At 36.9% G+C, this 27,686-nt stretch overlaps 1 protein-coding gene and 1 long non-coding RNA gene across 4 annotated transcripts in view; one reads left to right on the plus strand and one right to left on the minus strand.

Moving 5' to 3' along the window:
* Positions 1 to 27,686, plus strand: part of LOC138940309 (uncharacterized) — a 160,154-nt gene that overhangs the window by 115,478 nt on the left and 16,990 nt on the right. The window lies entirely within an intron of this gene.
* The window catches only part of LOC138940043 (protein kinase C-binding protein NELL1), a 30,247-nt gene continuing 3,730 nt past the window's right edge, over positions 1,170 to 27,686 (minus strand). Inside the window, exons 2-14 of one of the 3 annotated variants that reach the window (XM_070308542.1) lie at positions 26,574 to 26,786; positions 19,519 to 19,669; positions 17,204 to 17,486; positions 16,713 to 16,868; positions 16,220 to 16,442; positions 15,541 to 15,732; positions 14,562 to 14,681; positions 13,424 to 13,684; positions 12,221 to 12,601; positions 11,822 to 12,081; positions 11,330 to 11,572; positions 7,783 to 7,803; positions 1,170 to 5,244 (exon numbers count right to left, since the gene is read on the minus strand). In XM_070308542.1, the coding sequence (XP_070164643.1) occupies positions 4,480 to 5,244; positions 7,783 to 7,803; positions 11,330 to 11,572; positions 11,822 to 12,081; positions 12,221 to 12,601; positions 13,424 to 13,684; positions 14,562 to 14,681; positions 15,541 to 15,732; positions 16,220 to 16,442; positions 16,713 to 16,868; positions 17,204 to 17,486; positions 19,519 to 19,669; positions 26,574 to 26,721 (3,204 nt within the window). In that variant the 5' untranslated portion in view covers positions 26,722 to 26,786 and the 3' untranslated portion in view covers positions 1,170 to 4,479. Of the gene's footprint in view, positions 5,245 to 7,753; positions 7,804 to 11,329; positions 11,573 to 11,821; positions 12,082 to 12,220; positions 12,602 to 13,423; positions 13,685 to 14,561; positions 14,682 to 15,540; positions 15,733 to 16,219; positions 16,443 to 16,712; positions 16,869 to 17,203; positions 17,487 to 19,518; positions 19,670 to 26,573; positions 26,787 to 27,686 lie in introns of all 3 variants that reach the window. The other 2 variants (XM_070308541.1, XM_070308543.1) reach the window with 2 other exon arrangements.

The following is a 27,686-nucleotide window of genomic DNA, read 5'->3' on the forward strand; positions in this document are numbered from 1 at the left end:
TCGTGATGAGTTGAGCGAGATAAAGAAATCATTCGATCCAGCCGGGCACATTCATCGTCCGACTGATAACTATTTATATAACGGGAAACTCTATAAATTTTCAACGCGGCGAAAAAGTACAGTTTTTCCGTGCGTTTCACTCTCGGAGTTCAATGTGATTACGATTAGCTAGGCCTTTCTTCATCGCGCTTACGGCTAAGATTATAAGTGGGCTATATAAATGTTCTCGCGTTTCTCCTCGCCTCCTCGATTATCTCGAATATAATTAACATCGCTTAGGCTATTGCTCGTAGGCGAGTTGTAAATGCTTAACTTCTGATCTGGTTAATTATTTCGGTACTATGCTCGGAATCGCGATAATATCAGATATTCGTTAGAATGCCCGCCTATTGACAGCGACATCAGCAAGCAATTCGCGTTCACGCATTGATGCGAGTCGTGGATGTTCGTGTTTAGGATCTTTCGACGAATTTTGATTGCTCCAACATGTGTGAATGCGTAAAATGATGCGGCAGTGAATAATATATTAATGACGAAACGAATGAAAGAGAAAGAAGAGAATAAATGATATTTCAAAGAACAGATACTTCTAATAAATTATCGTTAACTCGTTATACATTAAATAAATAGCAATAAAATGAAAGAAATGGTAAATGTTGGCATTAACTTACATCTCACGGATCGTTCACATTTTTACATATATTGTATTATAGAGGGCACATTTCTAAATAACGCGTACTTTGAATTTTGTGGCGCTCTCTTCCCGTTTCAGATACATAAGATTTTGAATTATCATAATTTTCGCATTTATTTCTATGATTTTTTTTTTACTATATTTTACTTGCGTGTTTCGATTTTTTTCTATACATTTGCGTCGCTGTCGGTATATTTTCTTTCTAAGAATTTCTTTCGTTTACGCATTTTTATTTAAACGTCAATTTAATTATGATAAATGTATCGATGAATTTTTTTAACATTATGGCAGATGTAATATCCTCTTACAAATGATTTATAAAATAAGTATCATTTGATGAGAAATGAAAAATTGTATATTATACTTTTTCACAATTGCTACTCCGCGCAAAGCGAGACTCAACGCAAATCTATGTGTCTAGTTTTTTGATAGTGGAGCCCACCCCCCTTCCCTCCCCTCCCCCCCCCCCGCAAGGAGGGCGGAACATACTGTTTCCATGGATATGTTTTTTAATGCGAAGTAAGGGTTTCACACGGGTTTACAACTTTCCACTTTATATTTACGCATTAAAAAGTATACGCGTGGAGACAGTATGTTCCGTCCCCTCTGCGGGAGGCGGGGGAGGGGGAAGGGGCTTCACTATTAAGAAACTCCACTATTAAAATATGAAACTTTAAAATTGCATATCTCTGGAAACAGAAGAGAGCGCCAACAATATTCAAAGTGCGCGTTACTTAGGAATGTGCCCTCTATAATATATGTAAAAATGAATGACGATCCGTGAAGGTGTAAAGTTAATGTAAACATTTACCAAAGATATTTTCCAGAATTTTTATCGTCTATATATACGCGCAATCTCGTGAATTGAATCTATAGTCGCGCGTTTTGCTACGAAAATTATCTGCCTTATATTTAACTTTACAACAATCAACCACTACACACACACACACACACACACACACACACACACATACAAATGCACATCTTGCGAATGGGCGAAAATGCTGAAGAACCACGGTCTTCGTGAAACTTAGGGAGGATTAATTATTTAGCGCAGACAAAAACTTTTTAAATTCGTCGATTTCGCATACTTCAGGCCACAAAACGCACGTGGGAAAAGTCTAGCTTAATCTTCCGTCATACGAACGCGTCGATGCGTTAGACATATTTGACTTTTATCCCTTTTATAAGGACAGGAAGAGCCTACAAAGAGGCCGAATCTTCCTCGTTAACCTTTCAACTACAGTATGTAATGTATCTATAAAATACGCACCTCCTATTGACATCAATTGCATTCAGCAGAGATAACTGTTGGGCAACCGTAAAAATAAGAACCGGGCTTCTTACTACCGCCGTACTTTGTTTAGTATCTTAACAGCGAACGATTACCACGTAATGATCTTAGTCAATTATAAAAATTATAAATTATGAATTATAAATGATGTAAATTAGATACGGTTTTTTTTTTCTTTTTCTTTTTTATATCGCCACACTGTGAGTTACAAAGCCACTGTGTTCCTCGACATCTCGTTCGAGCGCCGTGAATCGAGCATAAGATCCCTTTCTTGCGGGATCACTGAAGGATAACGCGGGAATCGAATCGAGCGGAATACCTAGAAGATAGATTGAATTCTCTCGAGGATTTAAGAGTCGCGCCTATCCTATTTAATCCTTAAATGTACTCTCTCAAGCGTAACTATTTTTATCGTCAGATACGCATGCTACGATGATCGTATATGCTCCGGGGCCTCATATCACTTATATTGTCGCGAGATATAATCTTCCAGTATGATATTTCTAGAGTAGGTAGAGTCACTCGCGTTGTCATCCATCAATTGACGATATTTGACAGTCGACGGTGTATTCGGTTAGAGATATCAACGGATCCGCGAAAATCGCTCATATATATCGTATTATAATACACGATAGAATATAATACATACGTTTTACTTCTTTATATATATGTCACTCTCTGTGCTTCCTTCCCCTTATCGGGAATCAATTCCTTACGACGAACATGTATATTGTCCCCTGCTTCTTCGTCATTTACGTACATACATACAAGTGTTTACGTGGTTTAGCGGAACATCAACAATTTACTTTATAAGGCCCAAATATTGTGCGCTACTTGTTCAATCAAATACGCGAAAGAAGTTTCTTTTTTTTTTGGTTTTTTTTCTTTTTCTTTTTTTTCTTTTTTTTTTGTGAAATTGAATCTGCACCCTCGGTTCGTCCGATCATGCTCGATCCACGGAGGGCGCGTGATCGCTTTGATCGATAATCAGTGCTGCAAAAGCAGAATCGTTAAACGAATGCTAAAAGTTCAATTTAATTCCTTAATTTGTAAAATAAAAGACATTTCTGTTTTGAAATTTAAAAAAATTTTACAGCTGCGTGGAGCTATTTCTAATCAATATAATGATTCATCGATAAGTTATCACTCTTCTATTATTCATTACATATATGAGTCATGTTGCAGTTTTGATGATTATGGTGAAAATATAAGGTATTGTCAATTTTATGTTATCTATCTTATCTTACAACAAGTAGTAAATAGTGTCAATGCAATAATAATAATTTTCTTAAATAATAGCTTTTATTTTTGTAGATTAATAGTTATATGTAAGAGAAAGGAATTATTTTTGTAAATAAAATAAATGATCGTTTTCAAATATATATTGCGTGACACGCATTATATGAGATTCGCGAGAAATCTGTCCATCTTTCTCACCCATTCTTTTAATCATTCTTACGTAAATATTTTACCTTATTAATCTTAATTTATTCACGATACAAAAAGAATTCTTTTGCGTCACTATCGTAATAAAGAAGTTCTTAAAGGTAGTAAACAAATGTAAAAAATCAATATCTTAATTTATACGATAAAAAAAAATGATCAATATCTGTATACGCGTGTATTACAAAAATAATATGAAAAAATGACAAAATGCATCAAAGATTTAACATTACGAATCTGTATATCGTATCTCGGTCCGAATTTTTATATTTCAATTTTCAAATTAAAATCTATTAGACTGAGGAAAACCTCTTTATAAAAAACATTTGTAATGCTCGACTCCAGCAGATAATTTAGATTGTCAAATAATGTACAGGATGTTTGGGAGGAAAATTTATGAGTTATAAACTGATTATATATCAAGGATAAATCTTTGATATTGATCTAAAAATCATCTTCGCACTGATTATCTCTCGAAGCCATTAGCGCCATGTCTCGACGCTCAGCTGGTGACGGCAACCAAGGCGAAAGTCACCGCAACTCGAGCGAGAGATTCAAGCGGAAGATGCTCGTTATCTGAGTCGCAAGTCCGGCTCGCGATTGTTCCGAGTCCGGGATCTTGATAGTGTCAAAATCTTGACACGACTTTGTCTATTCGATCGCAAACGATACAGTATCTCGATTTCAGGATTAGAACCTAAATCATAGCGGTATAAGATACAAGGTCAGCGATGCGATCGTCGATCTAGATGCGTTGACGAGACGTTGACCGTCTCTCCTCGAAATTATCAGACACGGAGACAGGCTCCGGAAACAGGAACAAATCTCTCTCGCAGCAGCGCAATGACACTGATTCTCCGCGTGCGTCGAGGGTATCATTGACGATCTCTTCTTCTTCTGTTCTTGAGGTTTCATTTCCCTCCTTCTGCCGACGATACAACAGACGGACGACGCGCTTGAACGACTATGAGAGATTTTCCAGGATTTCCCCTCTAGAATACCTTGCGTCAGATTCGTCCTTTCCTATCTTCCTCTAGATCCACGGTCCTCAAGTGGCGCTGTCGAGGACGATGGACTTTTTGTTGTCTTTACGACGACCGACCAGCTGGCGAATTTGCGCGGAGATGCTCGTGGACGGTCGATCGGTCTCCTCGATCGTTGAGGTAGCCAAGACCACCGCGAGAGTCGGCGATGACGATGACAACGATGAGGAAGAGGAAGAAACGGTGGCGATGCCGCGACGATCGACGGTATTCGTCGATTGGCTGCGTCGCGATAGCGTCCATCTGTTGTCGCTGGACGTCGCAAGCGGCGTCCTCGCCGTCGTCGTCGACGGTGTCCCGGATCGTTCTGACGTCGTTGATGACGTCGTCGAGTCTCTGACATACTGCTGGTATCTCGTGGTCGACGATGCTCGTTGCTGCTGCTGCTGTTGCGATCTAATAGCGTGATAGACACCACTCTGTTGAACTCGCGACATGGCCAAACCCGTTGCCTGATCTCGCCTGAGATCGTGAGGTTTCTCGTTGCTGATGTTGAAGGATGACGAGTAGTAGTGCGAGGGCGACGAGACAGGGGAGGTAGTGCTCGCGACGGAGGTGGTGACGGCGGTAGTGATGGTGCGTGTAGTGCCGGATGTGCCGGTGATCGTTGATAGAGCTGCTTTCGGTGTACCGTTGACCAACGACTGGACCGCAGAGTTCGATGGATGACGTACGAAAGACTCAGGAGCAGGGACTGGAGGCCATTGCTGCTTGTCGTTACCCAGATTGCCAGCGCAGCCGTAATCGTAGCTGCAGCAAAGTTGCCCGTCCTACGAAGAGGTTCGTGGGAGATTGGGTTAGCCACGGCGGAGGGAATTCAAAGGCTTTTCGTGGTCGATTTGATTCGCCGACTTCGGGTTGGAAAGTCTTTGGTTGGCGTGACGTACGAGAGAACGCGATAGCATACTGAGATCTAGAATGTGTCGAAGATAAAGAATGCAAATATATGAGAAGAAAATGAGTACGAGCTTGCTTATCAAGAATCAGCTTGACCGAGTGCTCGGAATAAAGGAACGGAATATATTTTTTTTTTATTACTCGGAGTTCTCCTTCGCGATAATGAAATATTATCGCAATTAATATTAATGTATTTTCTAATTTTTTGTCTATTTTGACTAATATATACATAATATTGCCTGCGTTCTTCATTCGATAATATTACGACCTTTTTTTTTTTAATTTAATTATTTTTACATAAAGAAGTTTTTATTTCTTAATAACATCGAAGAAAAATGATTAAATGCTCATTCAATAATAGCGAAATATTTTATTTTTCTCATATTTTAAACGGATTACTTTATTTCTCGTATGTTATATTTTTCTAAATGTCGGAGAGAATCAAGAACGCTAGGAAAAATGTTTTAAATATCGGACGATTATTCTCGTAATCGATTGTCCGGCGAGCCAAGACTTTCCGACCTGTAGTGGAGAGGCAGGTACTTGTTCACAACACATAGTATGTAATTCATTGTTTCGTAGAACAATACCGCATCAGTTCCGCCGTGGCGAGATAATAAACCAACGTGCAAGAATTCAACCCCCGTTTTACTTTCCTCGAAACATTCCTTGCGATGTCCCTCGCACCCGTACCGACTGGCACCCTTTTCTTTCGGCAACGAGACGACTTGTAAACGATTACGATCACAATTACAATAACTGTAAGGACACTCATGCTGACATTCGAAGAGAGGGGCGAGGGGGTGGGGGGGGGAGGGGCAAAACAATGAATTTCCATAATATGTCTTTGATACCTGGCGACAAATCTCTAAGTTTTCTACTACTTTTTGCTACGATCCTAGCGAGATATCTTTCTACATAATACGCATATCGATACTTGCACACATTACATGATTAATATGAAATTATACTCAACAATAAAATATATTTCGATAACGGAACTTAATTTGAACGATAAATTCTGAGATTATTTTCTTCATACGTAATTTTTATCTCGCGAGAATCGATGCTGGATAAATCGATGCAAAGAAAGAAAGAGACCTCTTGGTGCTTCTATCGAATTTCAAATGCAGATCGGAGGAGGGTGCAGTGGAGGCTTAGGTGCGACAACGATTCGATTAAAAAAAAAAAAAAAAAGAGAAAGAGAGAGAGAGAAACACACCACAAAAAAAGAGAAAAAAAAACAACAAATACAGTCGCGAATCCAAGACGCAGTCCGCGTATATGTGTTGTGTGCACATGTATGTGTTTGTGTGTCTGCCACCTCGTGCGCCATGCTCCTCGATCGACACGAGAAAGACTTGCCGACCGAACGGATTGCCTTCTCTTTTATCTTTTTGCATGAACGACCGCGCGTCTCAGAGTGTGCGTAAATCCAAAAAAAAAAAAAAAAAAAAAAAAAAAAGAGAGGGGGGTTGATGCGTAACGTTTGTGAGGGGAAAATAAGCGATAGAGTTCGTAAGGTGAATTGATTGCATGCAGATTTCAAAAAACGTGCTGCCGCGGCCGAGATAAAATAGCTCGCCGTATCCGATTCGTCGTCGAGTTGGTTGAATGCGACGATAAGGAACGTGCAAATTATTTTTCATCCAGAGGCTATTCCTATTCCTCTTTGTTAATACAAATATATTTGTCTATTTTGGATAAAAAAAAAATTAGCAAACGAGCATCATTAATCACGAGAAATATCGTTAATCGCAACCGTATCTATCTTATTGAAATGATAAGATTTATAGAGAATACAAGATGAACCAAGAACAATGACCGTTATCTCAAATATCCATCGATGATCGATAATCTTTTCTCAGTAGATAAATAAGTATTAAAGAATTTTTTTAGCAAATGTCAATTTGAAGTCCCTTTATTCTTATATAAGAGGATCGTCAATATTACGTCGAAGAACATTCTCCTTCAAACGCGACGAGATGCACATGCTACGTGCTCGTGATACATTTATATATTCATTGTCGAATAATGATAAGCGTGCGACGATCAACGTATAGTGATAACGGATCCTAATAGGATATTATTATAGAGAGAAGAAATGAACTAGTAGAAAAAGTACTACAATATCAAGCAAAGATACGAGATACGAAGACATTTAAAAAAAAATGAAAGACGAGAGAGAGAGAGAGAGAGAGAGAGAGAGAAAATATAAAAATCTGAATTAAAAAAAAAAAGGAATAGACAAGAAGCAAGCGTGAGGAAGACTAAGACAGCACTGGAGCACTCCGTTAGTCGTAGTACATTAATCGGCAATAAAGACAGAAGAGAAGAGGCAGGTAGTAGAGATTATAGGTGAGGTAGAAGTGACGTGATTACCGATGCACACAACACGCGCTATTGCTCACCAATTGGGCGCAGTACGGCACCTGCAAGGATACCCATTGTTAGGCTATATGAGATTAGTCAGTCACGGGCAAGGTGGCGGGGTTAATTTACAACAGCATGATCACAGGCAGACAATGTTTCCCCGATGCAACATCCACCCTTCCCTTCTCCATGATCCCTTATGTCGCCCCCGCGTGACTGGGACCTCCCTGTGCGCCGATCCACATCCACGATCGTCGCGCGGCTTATTGTTAGAAGATCGATTCGATTGGCCCAAGCGCCAAGTAGAATCAGCCGAATTCCACTCCGGTGGTCCCCGGCTAATCGTTGCCAATATCATCGAATAAGATTGTACCGTCGCTCTTGATCGAATCGTTCGGCAAACGACGATAGAAACACTGACGTCGACGATCAGGCGATTCGATCGCGGATCGGATCGGCGGGGTCAAGATCGTGGTATACCCTCGGTAACTATAAGGTCAGGTCCGCTTTCGATTAATTGTCGCCGGGCGATAAACATTAATAAAATGATCCATGCAGGGCCGACCCGAAGCACGCGCAATCGTGAGATCTCGGTTCGATCTCCGTTTGACATATACAGGATGTTCCGGATCTATTATGTTATTTTTCAGCCACAGATCTTGAGAAAGTATGATTTTGATCTCGATGCCAATAGAAAATCAATTATCATTGAAAACGAAAGATTTTTGAATATTGAGCTCAAACAAATTCAAATCATTCAAAAATTCAATTTATTCCTCGTCATTTCATTAAGCGGAGATGATAAAATTCGAGATAGTTTAAATCACTCTTAAAAGGTTTTAGTTAAAAATTTAATATTGGAAGCTAATATTATTACAAACATTGATTTTTTGTTCGATTTGTATTAATAAAAAATTTATCGATCTAAACAGTAAATCGATAAGTGTGGAATACCCTGTATAATGTTTTATCGTCACCCTAATTATGATATCTAAAGAAAGTTTTATAAAAGATATAAAAATATTCTTTTACGTATAGCGTACGTGTGTATGTATGTATTGTATGTATAAGTAAACTTTCTAATCCTAAGTTTTATATAGGCAATCCAACAATAAATTCTAAATCGTTAAACTATTAGCTAAAATTATTTATTATATATTATTTGCTACTGCTGAGTTATTATTTTCACATTTAAAGATCACGTTAACTGGAAATCTCTGAAATATATCTATATAGGTTTATATTTAGGGTGACAAAATATATATATAGGATATCGATGATGGGAGCGAAGCATTTATGATGAAGAAGCGAAACGAAACGAGCTTTCTCGACATTCAGAGTTTTCCTCGAGATTCATATGTACGCAGTCATAATGTACGAACCGAAATTCTCACGGTCGTGGCAGTGTTCGATCGTCTATTATTTTTAAATATAGAGTAATGTTTTCTCATAGAAAACAGTACATGTGACATTTTGTAAGTAATGTTAGAATTTTCTGCAATTCTTTAGATTTAGATATTTAGTTGACTCAATTAATTGCAGCAATTGTTCGTTTGATTTAATTAAATAATCTCTTTCATATTTTTTAATTTTATTGTTAGAGTATTGATCAAATTTCATTTTAATCTTTTGTATGAAAAAGTATCAAAAGATTAAACGGATTTTTAATAAACAAAAAATTAAATAAGAGCAAGTTTCAAATAATGATAAATCATGATTAGGGCTCTAGAAGAAGACAGACAGACAGAGAGAGAGAGAGAGAGAGAGAGAGAAGAGAGTCATTTAATGTAATCTAATATACAATTTATTTTCTCTCACATGGAGGATAGAAACTAATGACGAACGCTGCCACGTGCAAGGCAGGCAACGAAAAATAAATGACATCTAGTTTAGACTAGCTTAGGGACGCCCCTGTATGTGTATGACAATGTATAAAAATATGTCTTGAATAATTTACATTGATGAGTACAGCTAAAAGATCGCATAGCGCGACGCAATATAATGCACACTGAGAGAAGATGCTGCTTAATAATTATTATAATATAGATAACATCAATATTACATCATATATTTCACATTAATAAATTAATTTCTTTTGTAAAATACAAGAATGAAGCGTTTCTGAATAATTTTAATTCAATTCGGTTAGTTATGGTTGATTCGTGCGAGTGCGATGTTAAATTTTAACGCGTATCTTCTTTTACGCAATACGCGATTTTTCTTCTCTCAGCACACGGTTAATAAAATGTCAGCGTTCAGCTTTGCGGATTTGTTTCGCGTTAATACACACCGCGGAAACAAACGGCATACTACGAAAAGATAATAGTCAGTATGTACCTTGTATTATTCGAGGATTACCTACTGACGATACATAAAACAGAAAGACAGATAGAGAGTAAAAGGAATGAGAAAAATAAGATGATACGAATGCTTGTGTGTACGATTTCATGTATATATGGCGGATAATTTAATTGAATATATATCTTAAGAAGAATATGGAGATACTATCGTAAAATGTACCGGTGAATATTTATGACTTGGTATCAATTTAAAAAAAAAAAAAAAAAAAAAAAATGGATCTCTCATTATATTTTGTATGATTATATCTCTACAAAATAATTATTTTATTTACTAAAAAAAAAAAAAAAAAAAAAAAAAATAGATACGCGAAATTAATACACAATTATTATTAGTAATTTTATTTAAATATACTAGGGCACGCAACACAATTATTCTGTACAAAAATAACGACATTTGTAATAATGGAATGAATGTTAATTATTGTTACGGAATCAATTTAATGCGAAACGAACTGAAATGAAATTGATTGACACGATTTACATCGATGCTCCGCCATGTATATATAAGTGTACATATTCTGCAATGGACGCCTGGACGCAATGGTCGCACAGCAATTATCTTGCGTCTTATGTCGGCATAATACATCGAACGCAATTGAATAGGCATATGACACATCCACGGCTAAATTGAGGCAATATTTCATTTCATTTACTGACCTTGAGATTTTCAATTTGCGAGAGAAGAAGGCGCGATGGATACATAAGATCTCGTTAAGATGGTTTTCGTTTCAATTTATTCGCTATCTAAATTTCTTCGCCTTATTTATAATTGAAAAATCAATCTATTATACCGAATACTTAATTCACGAGTGATTAATCTTTCTCGAAACGCTTCTTCGGGAAGCGTACGGAAAGATACAATGTTATTTTATATGCATAATTAATTATTACGTGTCACAAGTCACAAACATATTATACGATATTCTATATATAGAAATATTTTCTATATTACGGAAAATTAAAAAAAAAAAAAAAAAAAAAAAATAGAGTATTACACAAAAAGATTTAAAAGAATATAAAAATTTAACTAATTTGTGCGCGACCATCCTTACTTCTCTTTCGTGCCCATAGCACCGTCCTTTTCCGGCTAATTTTCCTACCCCCTTCCCCCCTACCCCCTTATCCTACCCGTGTCCGTCGGATCTCGTACGGGACCAGATCAAGGATCAACGGCAATCGTGGGTCCTGCGACGTGACGGATGACACGGTTGATCCTCCTCCTTACCTTGCACTCGCACGTGGTGCACTTGTCGTGGGGGTCCTGCCAAGAGCTACCGCTGTCGTGGACGATACCAGCGTAGCTGCAAGGTCGGGGACGACTAGGAACCGTGAACATGGTGCCGTTCGTCGGCACCTCTCGCGCACAGGGATCGTCCTCGCAGCGCGGGCAACAATCGCCCTCCTCGGTCACGGGATTCGAGCAGGTTACCGGTGGACACTCCATCTGCCAGCAGTCTATTTCGCCGTACTGCAACAAATTCAGAATACAAATACAATCGAATACAAGGATCGTTGTATCTCACAAATCTCTCATCTACAGAAAATTCGGAATTGATTATTTTTAATTTTTCCATAAAACTTTGTTGTTCTTCTTTTCACGGTAGAATAATGATACCATGAAGATTGTTATTTAAAGAATTTAGTTGCTCGAGAAATAGCAGTTTCTTATTAATTTCTTTATTCTATCGCGATTAAATGGCTTGAACAAATTCATTACCAGGCATTCGCAAGTCTGACACTGGTATATCCAACGTTCTCCGCTTCTGAAGACTAGGTGATGGAGTTCTTGATGCCTGCAGGACGCTGCGGGATTGCATTGAGGACAACATTTATTCCTATGGCTTCCCGGTGCGCTGCAATCGCATACGAGGTCCTTGCAAGTGATCACGCCGTCTTGACACGTGCATCTCCTGCAAGAATTTTCGTCCTGCGTCCAAGTGTCGCCATTGTTGATCTCGCGACCTTTGAACCAGCAATCTATAAATATAATAATAATATAATAAGTTTATATTCTTCTTTTCGCGATATATAATTTTAGAAATAATTTTATTCTAAAAGACGACGCATGTATGTGCGCGCAAAGAGATATTTCAATTAGACGAGACACGAAACTCACTGAGCCTGCATTCCTCCGCGGTCTCCTCCAGATTCGTTGCTAGTGGACACACGCACTCGTAGCCGCCCTCGGTGTTGACGCATTTCGCGGTGGGATGACACGTATGCCTCCTCTCTATCGTTAGATCGTTGCACTCGTCGATGTCGAGGCACTGCGTGCCCTGGGTACTGTCGTGCAGGGCGCTTCTGTAGCCGGGCTTACAACGACAGTAGTACCAGCCGGGCATGTTGAAGCACGTGGACGACTGATGACACCGGTGTAAATCGCTGGCGCACTCGTCCAAGTCGAGCTCGCAGCTGTTGCCGATGTAACCGCGTCGACAGGAACACCTCCCGGGTGCCACACACTCGCCGCCATTCTGACAAGTCTGATTGCACACGGCTGTACGAAAACAAGAGCTTGATTTTACTTCAGTTCAGAATCTCTCTCTCTTTTTTTTTCTTTTTTTTTTTTCAGAAAGTGAAAGTATTGCAACTATCGAAAAAAAAATCTTACCTTTTCAATTAAAAGTAAAATCTGATTTTTAATATGAAACTCGACGCAATTTTTTTATTATTATTAATTTAAAAGCTACATCGCAGTGTGTGGAAATAATTTTTTCTTAAAACGAAAGAGTCGATCAAATCGTCTGTTTAAAGAACGATGGAAATATTTTTTTTTTTTTTTTTTTTTTTTATTTTTTGCTTCTCGCAATCTTTGCGGAACGTTGGAGAAAAATGTACGTTCCTCGCTTCAGTAAATCTTCCTTTATCGCTTCATTCATCGATGTGATAGAAATATTATTTCGATGGCGTTTGTGCACACACTCATCCGGATACAAACGTTCTTAAAGAAGATGTACGTGCGAATCGTTTTCTATTTCCAACGGCATAAAATTCTTTAATAAAGCGAAATATATTTATTCATTGTACAAATTGTGCGGCGCATGCGCTCGAAAGTATATAAATTTATTTATAAAAGCGTATAATATATATTTCCATTTATCTCTCTCTCAATAAACATAAATAAATAATATAAATTCAAATAATAAAAAAAAATGATCTCCTTTATCAATTTGCTTCTTTATTTAACAATCAAAAAATTTATCTAAATAATAACATATATTTCTCGACGAGAAATGTCGCAATTCGTTGCACTAAATAGTAAGAAATTGCTGACTAAAACATCGATTATGTTATCGAGACGTAAAAGACGATACTGTACGTTTACACGTATAACCGTCGCCGGTATAACCGTCCTTGCAGATGCAGTAGTAGCTGCCGGCAGTGTTCACGCACGTGGCATGCTCATCACACTGATGATGACCAGTCGTGCACTCGTCCAGCTCGGCGCAATTGAATTTGTCAACTCTATGGTAACCCGGAAGACACTCGCACGTATAAGAGCCGATCACGTTGACGCATCTCGTGTTTGCGTTACAATGATGTCCGTCCTCGCCACCTTGCCGCTTGCACTCGTCCACATCTGAATGACGAGACGAAAAGAAAGTATGTTTTATTGAGGAAAGCGTAATTAATACAGTCGACGAATATTTGCGTATTAATTTATCGCACGATCGAAAAATGTTTATATACAGAATGTATCCCTAATGTATCCTTTACATGCCTTTTAAGAAAAAGAGAAATGGATTTTATCAAAAAATCACAAAAATTTTAATGACTAAATCGGTTTTTGTTTTCTTGCAGATTCGGATTACATATGAAGATAAACAATTTTATTTACATAAATGAATAAATAATTTTAATAAATTTGTTATTATTTTAATAGCATGGTTATAAAATAATAAATTATAATAACATGGTTAATAAACTTTATTAAGGGATTAAATATTTTTTAATAATCTGGAAATAAGCTTAAAGGTGTGATGAAAAAATAAACTTTAACCGTATTTTTAGGCGAGTTAGCGTGTATCGTTTCAATTTTGTCGATGGAGGATTTTAAAAATGTTTGGCACAAAAGTTTCTTATTTTTCGCCGAGGAATCAATAAAAAGTGCCATGTTTCATTTAAAAAATTCGACTTTTGATCTGGATAGCCCATTTCCGATCGGTACCGGAAATTTAAAATATCACCGTACAATAGAACGTACCCGAAAATAGTTATCGAAATTTTTGCGATTTTTGATAAAATCTATTTCTTTTTTCTCCTAGAAGGCTTGTACAGTGCATCCTGTAATAAGGGAAAACTAAATTTCTCCAATTTAAAGAATTTATTAAGGAATTTTTTGATTTAAAAGCGTTAATGTTTATGCATGCTTCTTGCGAGGATAAATTCGACGTATGCGGATGTATTTGACGCACGATTAATTGTACATCGAGTTAGTAAGTTAGTAAGTTAGGTACCGTGACAGTTAAGACCATCCCCTTGGAAACCGATATCGCAATGGCAGGCGTAGGTCGTCTGGAGATTCAGGCAGGACGCGTTAGCGTGACACTTGTGGCCCTTCGCGCAGTAATCCACCCCTGGTTAAATTGGTTAGCCAGGCAAATACGGAAGATGGTTAGAAAATGTAATTAACAAGAGGTTTTAGTGAGAAGACCGTCGGCTCGATTTGACATCGGTAATCCTCCCATGCGTAACGGAGAACGTAATTAATTAGTGATAGAGAGTAACGAACTTCTTGCGAACTAGAATTATCTCATTCAACTTATAAACTCGAACTAAAATAAACATTACACGTCGTACACGTATACGTTTAGTAATTTTATGATTTATATAATTCGTATTCACTACATAACATAATTATCTATGCATCGTTGTCTTTTTTTATTTTCGTACTCTCTATAATAACTATATGAATCTCTTAATATCGAATAGTAGATTCATATACGGATGCATATATATTGACTCAAAATTAGCGGAAAGAAAGGAGGCTTGAAATTACTGACAAAAAAATTTCATGCACGAGAGGGTTAATTAAAGTTAATTAAAGTTAATGCGCGAGCTATGCGAACTATGCGTTGCTTCTTTTTCTATGTTATTTCAGTCGCAAAACTTTCGAGAATATTCTATTCCTTTTCATGCTTGCCGTTCTCTTTCAGGCTTACTATCATAATACACGCTACGTTGAATTTCTATTCGTTAAGTTTCAACGTTTGATAATATACAAGATATTTTATCGTTTATAATGAAAATATATATAAGAAAGCTTATAAGAAAGAAACGCTCAATAAAATCAACTGTCTCTCGAGAATCGAGCAGATGTGAAATATTAAATAGATGTATATAATATTTTTTTTTTTTTTTTTTGGCGAAAGTTTCATGAATCCCAGAATTAGTTAGAATTAATTCCTATATATTATTTTCCAAGCAAGAACCTACCTGGGCAAAATTTACAGCACTCTTCCGCCACGCTGATTTGCTCGCTAGGTGGACACGGCAGTGGTGGGCACTTGACATCAGTGTCGAACCTCTGGCAGGTGAAGCTACCGTCGGAACAGTCGCATTCGACGCATTGTTTCGGCGAGACCTTCTCGCCGTGATCGTATATTACGCCATGCAAGTAACATTGTTCTGGCGAAGCAAATGAACGACGAGATAAATAACGTGAGGCACAAGACGGAAGCGCGGTCAGTGGAACATAAAACACGCTACGCCAATTAATCAATCAGTTGCGTGCGTGAAAGCGAAAAGATTAATTCACGTTAAAAAGGATGTTGTATTAGAATTGCTCGAGAGAGAATTATTTTCTTGTGTATAAAGAATATGTCCTCCTCGAATGAAAAAAAAAAGAAGAAGAAGAAGAAGAAGAAGAAGAAGTATGAGATATGAGTGATTTATAAGCTAGGACATATTCTGAGAAAATAATAATCCTAAATGTAACAAAATCTTTATAATAAATTTGATTTTAATCCAGATTTTTAATAATACAATAGAAAAATAATTTAACATTTTTTTATTAAAAACACTGCCATTATATAAAATTCGAAAAAGACGCGTCGATTGCGAACGTGAATCGAGTAGCAATAAGAAAAGAAAAGGAATGTGACATTTTGCTTACTGAGACAAATCGGGCAACACTGTCCTTTAGGAATGACAGGATGCTTGCAGGTAGCCGGGGCGCAGGGCGTTGGCCTGCATTCGATATTGCCGTGGACGCAGGAACATTGCTGGCAACCCTTCTCCCAGGTCGCGCCGTCCTCGTGAACGGTACCGTTCGCCCTACAAGACTTTTGGCACTCGCACTCCTCCACTTTGCTTATTCTGCCCTCTGCAGCGGCTAGCTGAAAGGAAGGACGTCCATGAACAACCAAATTGCCTTATTTATGGTATATCGCATTAACAGAAGTAGCAAGCTCTTATGTGTATATTGAAGAGACGTTCCATAAAAATAAGATTTCTAAACATTCTATATATAATTAATTATGCAATGAGATGATGACAATACACGTACATAATTTGCATAATAAATACAGTTTTTGTAATATTGAATTGAATTTTGAATCTTATCGCTTCAGCATAAATTTGATATAAATGGCATATAAATTACTCACTCTATGGGTCAATTCCTTGACATTATCCAATAGTCGTGCCACGGTATTCTGTAACGTCGAAAATTGACCGCATGTGGGGCAAGATGAGTCGAGCTGAGGACACTGGGTAAGATAACCATGAGGTCCTGCTATCAGCTTGACATCCTGTAAGGCACCCTGTTTTGCGGAAATCATATGAAAAGCTTAGTCGGGCGTGAAATCTTTACAATATAATGAGATATATGTTTCTACTAATAAACAAAAACTAATAATATCTTTATTATAATAAAGTAAGGATATATAAAAAATATATAAAGATATAAAAAGAAAATTAACACATAAAAATGAATGAGAGAAATATTCTAATAAGTAATATAAATTATTTTAAATTAAAAAGAAAAAAGTATATTTTTTACATGATTTTAAAAATATATAATTTTTGAATATATGACAATTATATTCATTATAGAATAATTAAAAGGCGTATACCATAGTAAAATATATTTTTTCACCTTGAAGAGAAAGTGCCTGACATTTCTCTGTCCGACCCAGAGCTGAAGTTGCGGTAGGGTAAAATTCGTGTCGGGTGGACCAGTTCTCAGCAATCGCCTGTACAGGGGGTGACAGTCGATCAGCAGCTCGACCTGCAAGCCGCTTATGCTCAGGGCGACCCTGTGCCAGGCGCCATCGGCCAATCGAAAAGGAAACGCCTCGACGTGCACGGTTCCGTCATGGCTTGATACGTAATGAAGTCGAAGCTCGTCCTTGCGACCGCTGCTCTGCAGCTCCAAATACCTGACGCACATTTTATTCGAAATTATTCGTTAACGATTATAGATTTATTCGGGATTTAATCTGAAAAATTATATTAATATTTCAGCTCGTAATTTTTATTATACATTGTATGTAATAATTATTATGCAAAGTGTCTTAATACTGGATCAATTATTCATTTTACGAATATATCATTCTCCATATTTATTTTCTGTTATTAATATCGCGAAATTTGTTTTGAAATTCTATTGGATGATTGCATAAGTTCGTGCCCGATTTTCATAGATGGCATTAAGTTGCTGCATGGCGGAGTTCTATTGTTTTCGTGTGGTAATTGTTGCTTACACCGAATAGATGACGTTGTTTTATGTCAATTTAGCGTCAGACATTGTTCAGATAAGTCCATTTGTGCATAAGAGAAATCATTAAAAATGGAGAACCAAAGGTGCATTTGCGGCATGTAAAGCTATATGAATTTCGGAAAGGCGTGAGTGTTGGAATTGCACAAAAAAATATTCAAAGCGTTTATTTGGACCGCGCTCCTACTCTCCGAACAGTCAAAAAGTGGTTTGGCAGATTTCGAAATGGTGATTTCAACATGGAGGATCAACCCCGCTCTGGACGGCCTTCTGGCATCGATGATGACATTGTGCATGCCTTAGTGGAAAGAAACCCAAGGATTACAACCGAGGATATTGCTGAGAGGCTGAACATCGATAATTCAACCGCTTTTCGTCATTTAAAAAAGCTTGGATACATTTCCAAGCTTGATACGTGGGTGCCGCATCTCCTGACTGAAAGGAATAAGCTGCAGGAAAACTGCAGGAGTTGCAATGGGAAATTCTGCAGCACCCGCCATATTCTCCAGATATTGCGCCTTCAGATTTTTATCCGTTCCGGTCTTTGCAGAATAGTTTAAATGGCAAGAATCTCAATTCCGAGGAAGCTGTCGAAAACCACCTTACAAACTTTTTTCAAGAAAAACCAAGTTCTTTCTTCAAAAATGGAATCGACAAGCTTATAGATCGTTGGAAAACCATTGTAGAAAAGAATGGAGACTATATAATTGATTAATAAAAGTGTTATCTCTAAAGTATAATCTATGGAAGTTTATATTTAAATCGGGCACGAACTTATGCAATCATCCAATATAATGAATCAAGGATGATTCGATCTCTCTGATTGTATTGATGAAAAAAAATAAAGCTTGATCTTGCCTCTATCGCAAAATAATTAATTTATTCCGTTGGCTTTTGAAAAGTTTATCGGATCATTTAAATTAATCGTAATTGTGGCATGTTTGTGTGGCTTAAATCAAAATAGGTAGATTGCACTTTCAAAGTATCAACGCAGGATACTATTAAATGTTTCTTCATTCTCGCTCGACGATTTTTATTGACACTCTAACTTCTTTTATAGTCGACGCAATAAAGTTGTAAAATTCAGAGATAATCTCCAGCGAAAAGATGGGAAATGAAATGCATGAATTACGTACAATTGTTGCTTAATAATCTCGTTACGCGACTCGTATTACTCGACAGACAAATGCTTTACTGTTGGATATAATAATTCGTTATCCTAGTTATGCGCATTGAATAACGCCGAGATGGTTATTATCAAATTATAAAGCTGATACGACAGTGAAATTATTGCGCTACATTAGGCAACAGAATGACATCGAAAAAATAATCAAGAGCACAATAATCTACAGTTATTCATAAAAGATTCTATCAAAACTTTTATTCGCGGATCCTAATAGATAGTAAAGAAATATTCGCACACAGTTTTATATCTATCGTATCTTGTCACATTCTACACAATATTTTACGGTTTATAAAAAGTAAAATATTTTCAAAATATCGTCTCTCTCTCTCTCTCTCTCCCCCCTTTTACGGGATATACATTATTCTGTATCGCGCTCGAAATAGGTCACAGTTCGCTGTTTGTTGGCCATTCGGAGTTCCGAAATTCTCGAGCGAACTCGGAAGGAGGGGAAGAGGGGGGGGAGGGATAGCGCGAGGGGAATGGATAGAAACTTTTCGCTATTTCATACCTATTGTTCCCGTGCGAAAAGGCAACGATCGTCCCGGAATTGGCCTCATCTTGGCGCAGCGCGGCGGCTATAGTGAATTCCGGAACCTGCCGGAGTAACGCGGCCGCTCGTTCGAAGTTCGCCTCGTTCAATCGGAGCTCCCTCTCCTCGCCTGAAAGTAGTAAAACACAGTAATTGGCGCGGCAAGGTGGAATATGCGCGACCGTTCGCAATTCTTGCATTTCACCCAGCAATTTTTACCCACGCGCAGAATCCGTATCCAATATACTTTTCTGGCGCGTTTAAATTCCGTCTTATGTGCCAGATACATAAAAAAAAGGGGGGCGGGGTGCAATATAAAACGGAAAGAAGGAAAAGAGATTTTTTTTTTTTTTTTTTTTTTTTTTCGTTATTAGATAATCACGAATTTTTAGAATGTTGAATACAATATAACAGTTTGTAGATGATAGAGGGGAGAATACTTGTCGCATGCCGTGCCTCGAAATCGATGCAGAGCTGATTTGAATTTTTAACCCGGTCGTCTCCGGGTGAAGTTAAGCCGCTTTCCAGGAAGTGATCCGAATTTAGAACACGACTGTGTTATTCATTATTTGTCGCAATATTATGTCTGAGAATATGCCTCGGTTGTAATACAAAAGTAATGGAGTGATATTGAAAATTAATAATACAATGAATTAGACGCATATATATAAGTTTTCTTAGAAACGGAGTAGCATGTATTTACGGCTTATTCTTGTCGGAATTTGTTAAGGATGAGTATGTTATTCATAACAGTTATAGGAAACGGTTGAAATGCCAAGAATTAATAATATAATCTTGAAAAAGATTTATAAAATTTATTCACACTAACTCGCTTGCTTGTGCTTAATTGTTTTACGAAGCAGTCAAAATATTTATCGGATATGATTCGTCAGATTTTCGAGTCATATTTTTCTTAGTATCAACAAATAAATAACCAACAACAAAAATTCCATCCACGTATTATTTTGAGATAACAACAATGTTATACATTAAATCGAACAGACGGATCGTCTGCTAACTACAGTAATGCGAGAACTCGGCTATCGGACTCGGTATAGATTAGAGAACGGCGATGTAGGCCACCCCGAATTTTTGGAGAGTACTTGGTCGAAGATCCTGTGCGAATCCGTTACGTAATCGTATGGACGCGAAAATGCAAAAGCGCAAGGTGAATTAATAAAACGTTGAAATTTTTTTCGCAGTTTTCGGATTCAACTCACTGCTCGCAAAAATACAAAAGTGAAATAGATAACTTGATAATGAAATTTTTAACAAAATCGATAACCTAATAATAAAATCATAAGGTATCATAAGCCAAATATTCTATAAATAATTATCTTTTCAAAAATTTATTCTCTGCCATCCTTCGATACGATTTTATATACAATATTAAATTTCCTAAAAAAAACTTGACGCGTATGACGTTTTAAGATTAGAAAGATTAAAATTAAAACGGCATTTAATTATAATTACGAATGAAAGAGAACTGTGTGTGTGTGTAAATTCATAAAATATTTAGTTGGTTGAATTATGTGTGAATAAATAACGATGCCTTTTATATTTTAAGATACTATAGAATGATTTACGTTCGATAAATCTATAAGATTTAAAAAAAAACGACACACTTATTTAACAAACGCATAGTACTGAATAAAAATTTGTAGTTTACTAAATATTGCCTATTATTACTATTATTAAAGATTGTCTATATATGTTTTATTTCGCAGATATAAATTATTCTTTTCTTCCCTTTCTCTTTTACTGTTACCGAAACTCACGATATGCAAATCGATCATAGCTATACTTTGTGCATATTCAATTAACACGTCGCGTCCAAATGGTTGCTGCTCGTCTGAGTAGGTATCCATTAGATAGATTAATACGACCATTTGGCAAATTACACCACAACTAAGCCGTTGCAATCGACAATCCTACTGTCCGTTTAACGTGGCTTCAATATCATCATCATTTAGCGATCCGTGTAACGTGTCACGCGTGCAAACGAGAAATCCTTCAGCTGCGCGTGATCATGGATATATAGGAAATTGTTTGTCTTCTAGAATTAGAGATTTTAATTTCCCATGTATATTTTTTTTGGTCTATTTCTTTGTGTTTTAACGCATAACTTGGTTTCTTTTCTGTAAAAAAAAAAAAAAAAAAAAAAACGCTGTCCAAATAAGGGACACTTATTACACAACTGTCGCGTGCGAAATGCAGCATGCTCTGCCGCTGGCTGGCTTCTCGCGGCGTATAAAGTGTGCCTCGAATTTCAGATGCACCGCCGGTACTCATAGAGTAATCAGATACCCGGCCGACAATAAAGCGTCGATGTCGTTCGCGCGCGAGGTCTCGCCACCTACGACGACGAAGAGGGTCGGCGACATCGTCGAGCAATTATGTACGCGCACGCTTAATTATAACATAATACTATCGGTCTAGGTGGCGGTGAGAGCGGAGGAGAAAGGTCGGCCCCGACCAGCGAGAGAACATCCCTACTGTACGCTGCTCGCTCGTCTCGAACGAAATCGTTCCGCGCGAATTGGCACGCACGAGCCAACCCTTGCACTCGAGCTGATACGGGCAGAAAGCATAATTTGACCGTGAAATTTTTATTTTCGTTATACGAGAAGGCCGGATGCAGTTTCGAACAGCGAAAAAACGATCGTTTGCCGTGAGGTAGTTAAGTAAGAAGGGGTTAAGATTAGTATTTACTCTTCGTGTATTATAATACGTTTGCGGGAGTAAGAAGAACGTTCGAGATGCTAACTGCGACCTTCAATCATTTTTCCTTTCCGATCTCGACGGAATTCGACGAATAAATTCGAAGAGCAAACGGAAATAATTTCAACGTTTCTCTTTTCACTGGTATATTCAAATTGTATAATGTCTTCAAATTGTGTAGGTCTCGGAGATCCAAATTGATATAACAACCATGATTATGTTTTTATCTTTTTTGCGTTATGAAAATCATTAATGATAAGTTGTTGATTTTTAATATTAATTGTGATAAGATTCTTATATGATTACTGGTAATACGACGATATCTTTTTGTCACAAGTCGAAGCAAACTATAAAAATTGCAAGCAGTCGATAATATATTATCATATATCGTTGTAAAATATTTATAATACGATTCAATTCAAACGGTTTACATTGAACTATCGCGAGAATTAAATAAATGTAAACTTTAATGCTCATATTTATTACTTTGATATAAAAAAAAAAACTGCTATTTTAATTACTTTATATTGTAAAAAATATCTAATTGTAAGAAAAAAAAAAAAAAAAATTCGCGAGTTTGATGCGATAAAAAATGTCAACATTTGTACCAAAATTTTCTAACAACTTCAATTGAATCGCCGAAATCATCAGATGGTATGCGACCCCTTATTTAACACAAAGGGGATTGCTAGATTCTATTTTCCAGGTTCGGAGAGAAAACTCTGACACGTGTCGCTGTATATTATTCTCGTCCTTTGTCCTGTGGCGGGTGTTCCTGTTAAGATCCAATGGTTCATATGAGATAAATCTAATCCCAAAGAAATTTCTCTTCCCTGCGTATCTAGATTGATGGGGGAGGGGGGGGGGGGTGAGCGGCTTAAACAGGAGAGTGCGCGACGATGGAAGATAAGAATATCAGAGGGAATAAATTATAACGAATGAATATCTTTCCGTTGCCATCGGTTCAGTTTTAGGAATTAAATTTAGCAAGTGTAAATTTGTCAACAAGTATTAATTTTTAATTACACTTGCATTTCATTCAAAACAAATTTAATACGATTTACAATAGATTAAATTTTAAAATTATTAATGTTAAATTACTAATGTTAAATTGTGTGTTTAAATTTTTTATTATACAATATTATCAATATATATAAAAATATGCATTACAAATTTGACATGAGAAATGCAAAATGATTTAAATCGTAGATTTTTGCATTGTTTTTTTATCTCGGGATCCTATCAGGATATCAGTATCACAGCGTTCATTAATTGAAGAGTTAAAGCATTTTATTCAAACTATATGATATAAACATTCATCACTCGTCATCTTCCGAGCTGTCAGTTGACGAGAATTAAAACAAACATTTGCGGTAAGCGCAGAAAAGAAAAACTTTATTACGTTTATATGCGATGCCTCTCTAAGAGGGGAGCACGCGCGCACGAAGAGTGAGGGAGGCGATAGAAGAACAGAAGCGTCAAGGACTCGAAAAGAATAAGAGGAGCAAAAAGGGACCCCTCCCCCCCCTTACATTTTCGACGTTGCGAATCACGAGGAGCCGTCGCCTAACTTCCCCGAAAACGTCCTCGAGGGTGCAGCCCGCGAGAAAGGGCGTTGGGACGTAATTGAAATTTCTTTCGGGGAAACCTCATCTCTCTCTCTCTCTCTCTCTCTCTCTCTCTCTCTCTCTCTCTCTCTCTCCCGTACACGGCGGCCCAACTTCAACCCTCGTTCGTCCAGGCCCGCTTTTCGCGGCCGTTGCACTGCCGCCCACACACCTACGTGCCTCGTACATCACCCGCCATCGGGGGAAATGCGGGGGTGCTCCGGTATAATTGGATACACCATGTTACACGGGGTTGAATAGACGCCGAGCTCTCGTCGGTACGAAGGGTCGCTTATTTAACGGATACATCGTTTAACTCTTTCGAACGCGATCAATTTCAGGAAACGCGTATTCTGTGTGTCGCGTGCAAAAGTGAATTGTGCAATCTAGTAACGAAGAGTTGACGAGTATTAAATTTTTACGCCATATTTCATCCATACTATAATTCAAATTAAAGCGAACATTAAGCCGTGTCGAAAATATTGTGAAATGGACAACTTTCCGAAATTCAAGGGAACAATCGATACTCACGAGGTAGGGGGAATACCCTCTAGTCTGTGAGCAAAGACACGTAGGCGATGCTATCGAACTGACCTTTCGTAATATCGATTAATCGCACGTTGCATAACCGGTTGTCGTATAATGAGAGACACATTTTAATGTACCTTTTTTTCTCAAGAAAAATTAATTTTGAAGCAAGATTATATATACGTCGTTATAAATTAATCGTAAAATATATAATCTGCTACAATACTGCATAGAAATTAATTTAAGAATATATAAAATATATTTAGAAATTATAAATGTATATACATTTATACATGCTTGACATTTTCTTTGCAAACTGTTGCCGAATATATACATTTTTCCAAATACAATATTTCTTTCATAATGTGCCGTAATATAACACGCACATTAAACATTATAGTATAATATTTAATCGTGAGATTTCTTTGATAAGAAAACTTTTATTTCCAGAGATTTATTTTATATTTTATTATCATGTATGTTGTCATTCCCAACTTAATTCTCAAAGAATGGATTTCGTGATGCGGGGATAAGTTTCGTGGGTTATATAGAACGTAATCATCGTCTTTACAAGACGTAATAATTGCAGCGTGTATTGTACGAGGAGCGAAAGGAGGATCGTTCGTATAAAGAATGACCTGACGGTATGCAAATTAAGGGAGTATTTGGGTTAAGAGAGTATTACCGAAGTGGCAGCTTCGCGTACGAGCCGTACGATTTATCGCGTACGATGCGAATCATGAAAAAGGTTTTATTTCCTGTTACATGATACGATAAATGTAATTGCAAACGCGCCTTAATCAATTTTCTATCGTTACGATATGTTGTTTAGATATTAAAATATTAAGATTATAATTCGCAGAGTTGTGTGTAAAAAAAGATTATATTTTCTATAAAAATTTATTATTAAGGTACTAAATAATTTCTATAGAGAATTGGATGAGAGTTTGTAAGAGAAGAAACAGAAACGAATTATTTGAAAAATTTAAACCATTTGATTACTGATTCATTCTTTTCCTGCAGAATAATTAAAGACTCGGGTTGCACGAGATACCAAGACTAGTTTTGGTCTTGTCTTGATCTTGTCTTGAATTTCGAGACAAGATCAAGACAAGATTTTAAATTAATTATCAAGACAATACCAAAACAAATTATCAAGATTCTTGATCTTATCGAGAAGCCTTGGTTTTTAAAAAAAGTTATCTAATTGTTCCCGATCTCTGAACGGAGATTTTAATTAATATGGAAATAGGCGAGAAAGACAAAAAATTTTATTTATTGTTAGTAAATAAAAACATTTATAAATCTAAAAAATTTTAAAAATTTAAATTTAAAGAGCCTGCGCACCATTATCATTACACACTTTAATGTGACATAAAAATAGCGCAAATTAATTACTTTATATTACTTAATTTATAAAGTTTAATTTCAATACTTACATTTAAAAATATATCTATCGCTTTTTGTTTTTCTGACAATATTTTATTTTTCATTGCTTTTAATCCAAATAAATCTTCATATGCTTTTTTATGATCTTTCTTCAAATGTTTTTTTAATCCAGTAGCGTTATTATTTTTCATTTTTATTTCTTTAGTGACATTTTCTTTTTGACATAATAAACATACGCCGATTTTTTCATTGTTTCTTGTTTCATACTTAAAATAAGTTTTCTATGTGCATTGTTTAACTGCACTTACTTTCGAACTTTCATTATCACTTTCGGAAATGTTTGCATGTTCAGCGGAAGAACTTGGTTTTCGTTTTTAGACTGCGTCTGCACAATCGAGACGTGAGCATACGCGGTAAAGAAGAAACGAAAATCGTGCTCGGCGCTTCGGATAACAGAAGAAATCAGATATACTTACTATTTTCTGTTTTTTATCAAGCTGACAAATAATTTAGCGTTAAATAAAAACTCTTAATAAAAATCAAGGCAAGACAAGACAAGACAAGATCTTTGATACAAAAATCCTCTCAAGACCAAGAAGATTAAAATTTTCAAGACCGATACAATATTTTTGCGAATATTGTCTTGTCTTGGGTCTCGTGCAACCCTATTAAAGACTACCTATTAAAGATTTTTTTATTTTTATCCGAACGATAATTGAAGATCGCGAAAGCGTTTCGGATAAAAGATGAGAAGTGAAACGAGATGAGAAATCGATGAAGTCGACTCACCCTGAAGATAATAAGCTGGTCTCAGCCTAATCAGACCCGGCACCTGTGTAACGCCCTGCCGAGTAGTATTGTGCAGCTGCAGCGCTGCCAATAGATCTATACTTCCTCCAGCATCGCTTCCCGTTCTGGTTCTCGTTCCCAGGACCATGATATTCTCTTCGGTAACCGAAGATGCCGCCGTCTCTTCCTCTTTCTTATTCGTCGTTCCAGACACTGAAACAATCATTTACGATGTTAATTCAAGAGGCAATGTATTTGACTTACACATTATATATAATATTGAAACAATGAGTCAGTTTTCAATTTCAATGATAAGAATATTAACGTCAAAATGTGAATTTTATATATATATATATATTAGAAATTAACACAAAGAAAAAAAAATAGAAAAATTCTACTTGATCTCATAAAATACTTTCTCGCTTATACGTAATCACATGGTAAAAAGAAATTTCAATAACGTAATTGTATCGAAAACGACAACCTCATCTCATTTCGAAATTTTCGTTTTGATCGTCGAATCAGAAGGACCGGAGAGGGAGAGGAAGAAGAAAGGGAAGAAAAGAAAAACGATCATAGAGACGGCATAGAGTTCCCGAAGCAGTGGTATTGATCAGTTTCTTTCCCGTTCTACGAAGCCTTCAACTCTTTCCGCGAAATCGTTCGCCTCGTAAACAACTTGCTTTATCTATCGTTCTATGTGAAATCTATTCCGCTTCTGTCGCGCCGGCTTCACATTGATAGTGATTCAAGTCCCGCGAAAAAAAAAAGCTCGCCCGTCTGTCAGCTCTCGGCGGACTCCCTGCTCAACTAGGGGCTACTTTCGTGACGAGCGACAACACTTGACGTTTGGTTACATGAGACATACGCTCGACGAAAACTCTGATCTTTCCTTCTGACAGCGCTGAGTGGTAGACTGTCAGACAAGAATAATAGCTAATAGGATACAACCGATACATAAAGTTTGAAATATTTTTAACTCGCCTCAATATATTTATATCGATAAAAATGAGTCTTGGAATTAACAAAATTTTTCTTTTAAATTTAATATCGAAATAAAAAATGCTTTTATTATCACGCACGACTCGTTATTCTAAAAAATTTATACTTTTC

The sequence above is a fragment of the Polyergus mexicanus genome, unplaced genomic scaffold (genome assembly GCF_030449975.1).
Source record: "Polyergus mexicanus isolate NDT 795.1 unplaced genomic scaffold, iyPolMexi1.0 SCAF_16, whole genome shotgun sequence".
Taxonomy (NCBI): Eukaryota; Metazoa; Arthropoda; class Insecta; order Hymenoptera; family Formicidae; genus Polyergus; species Polyergus mexicanus.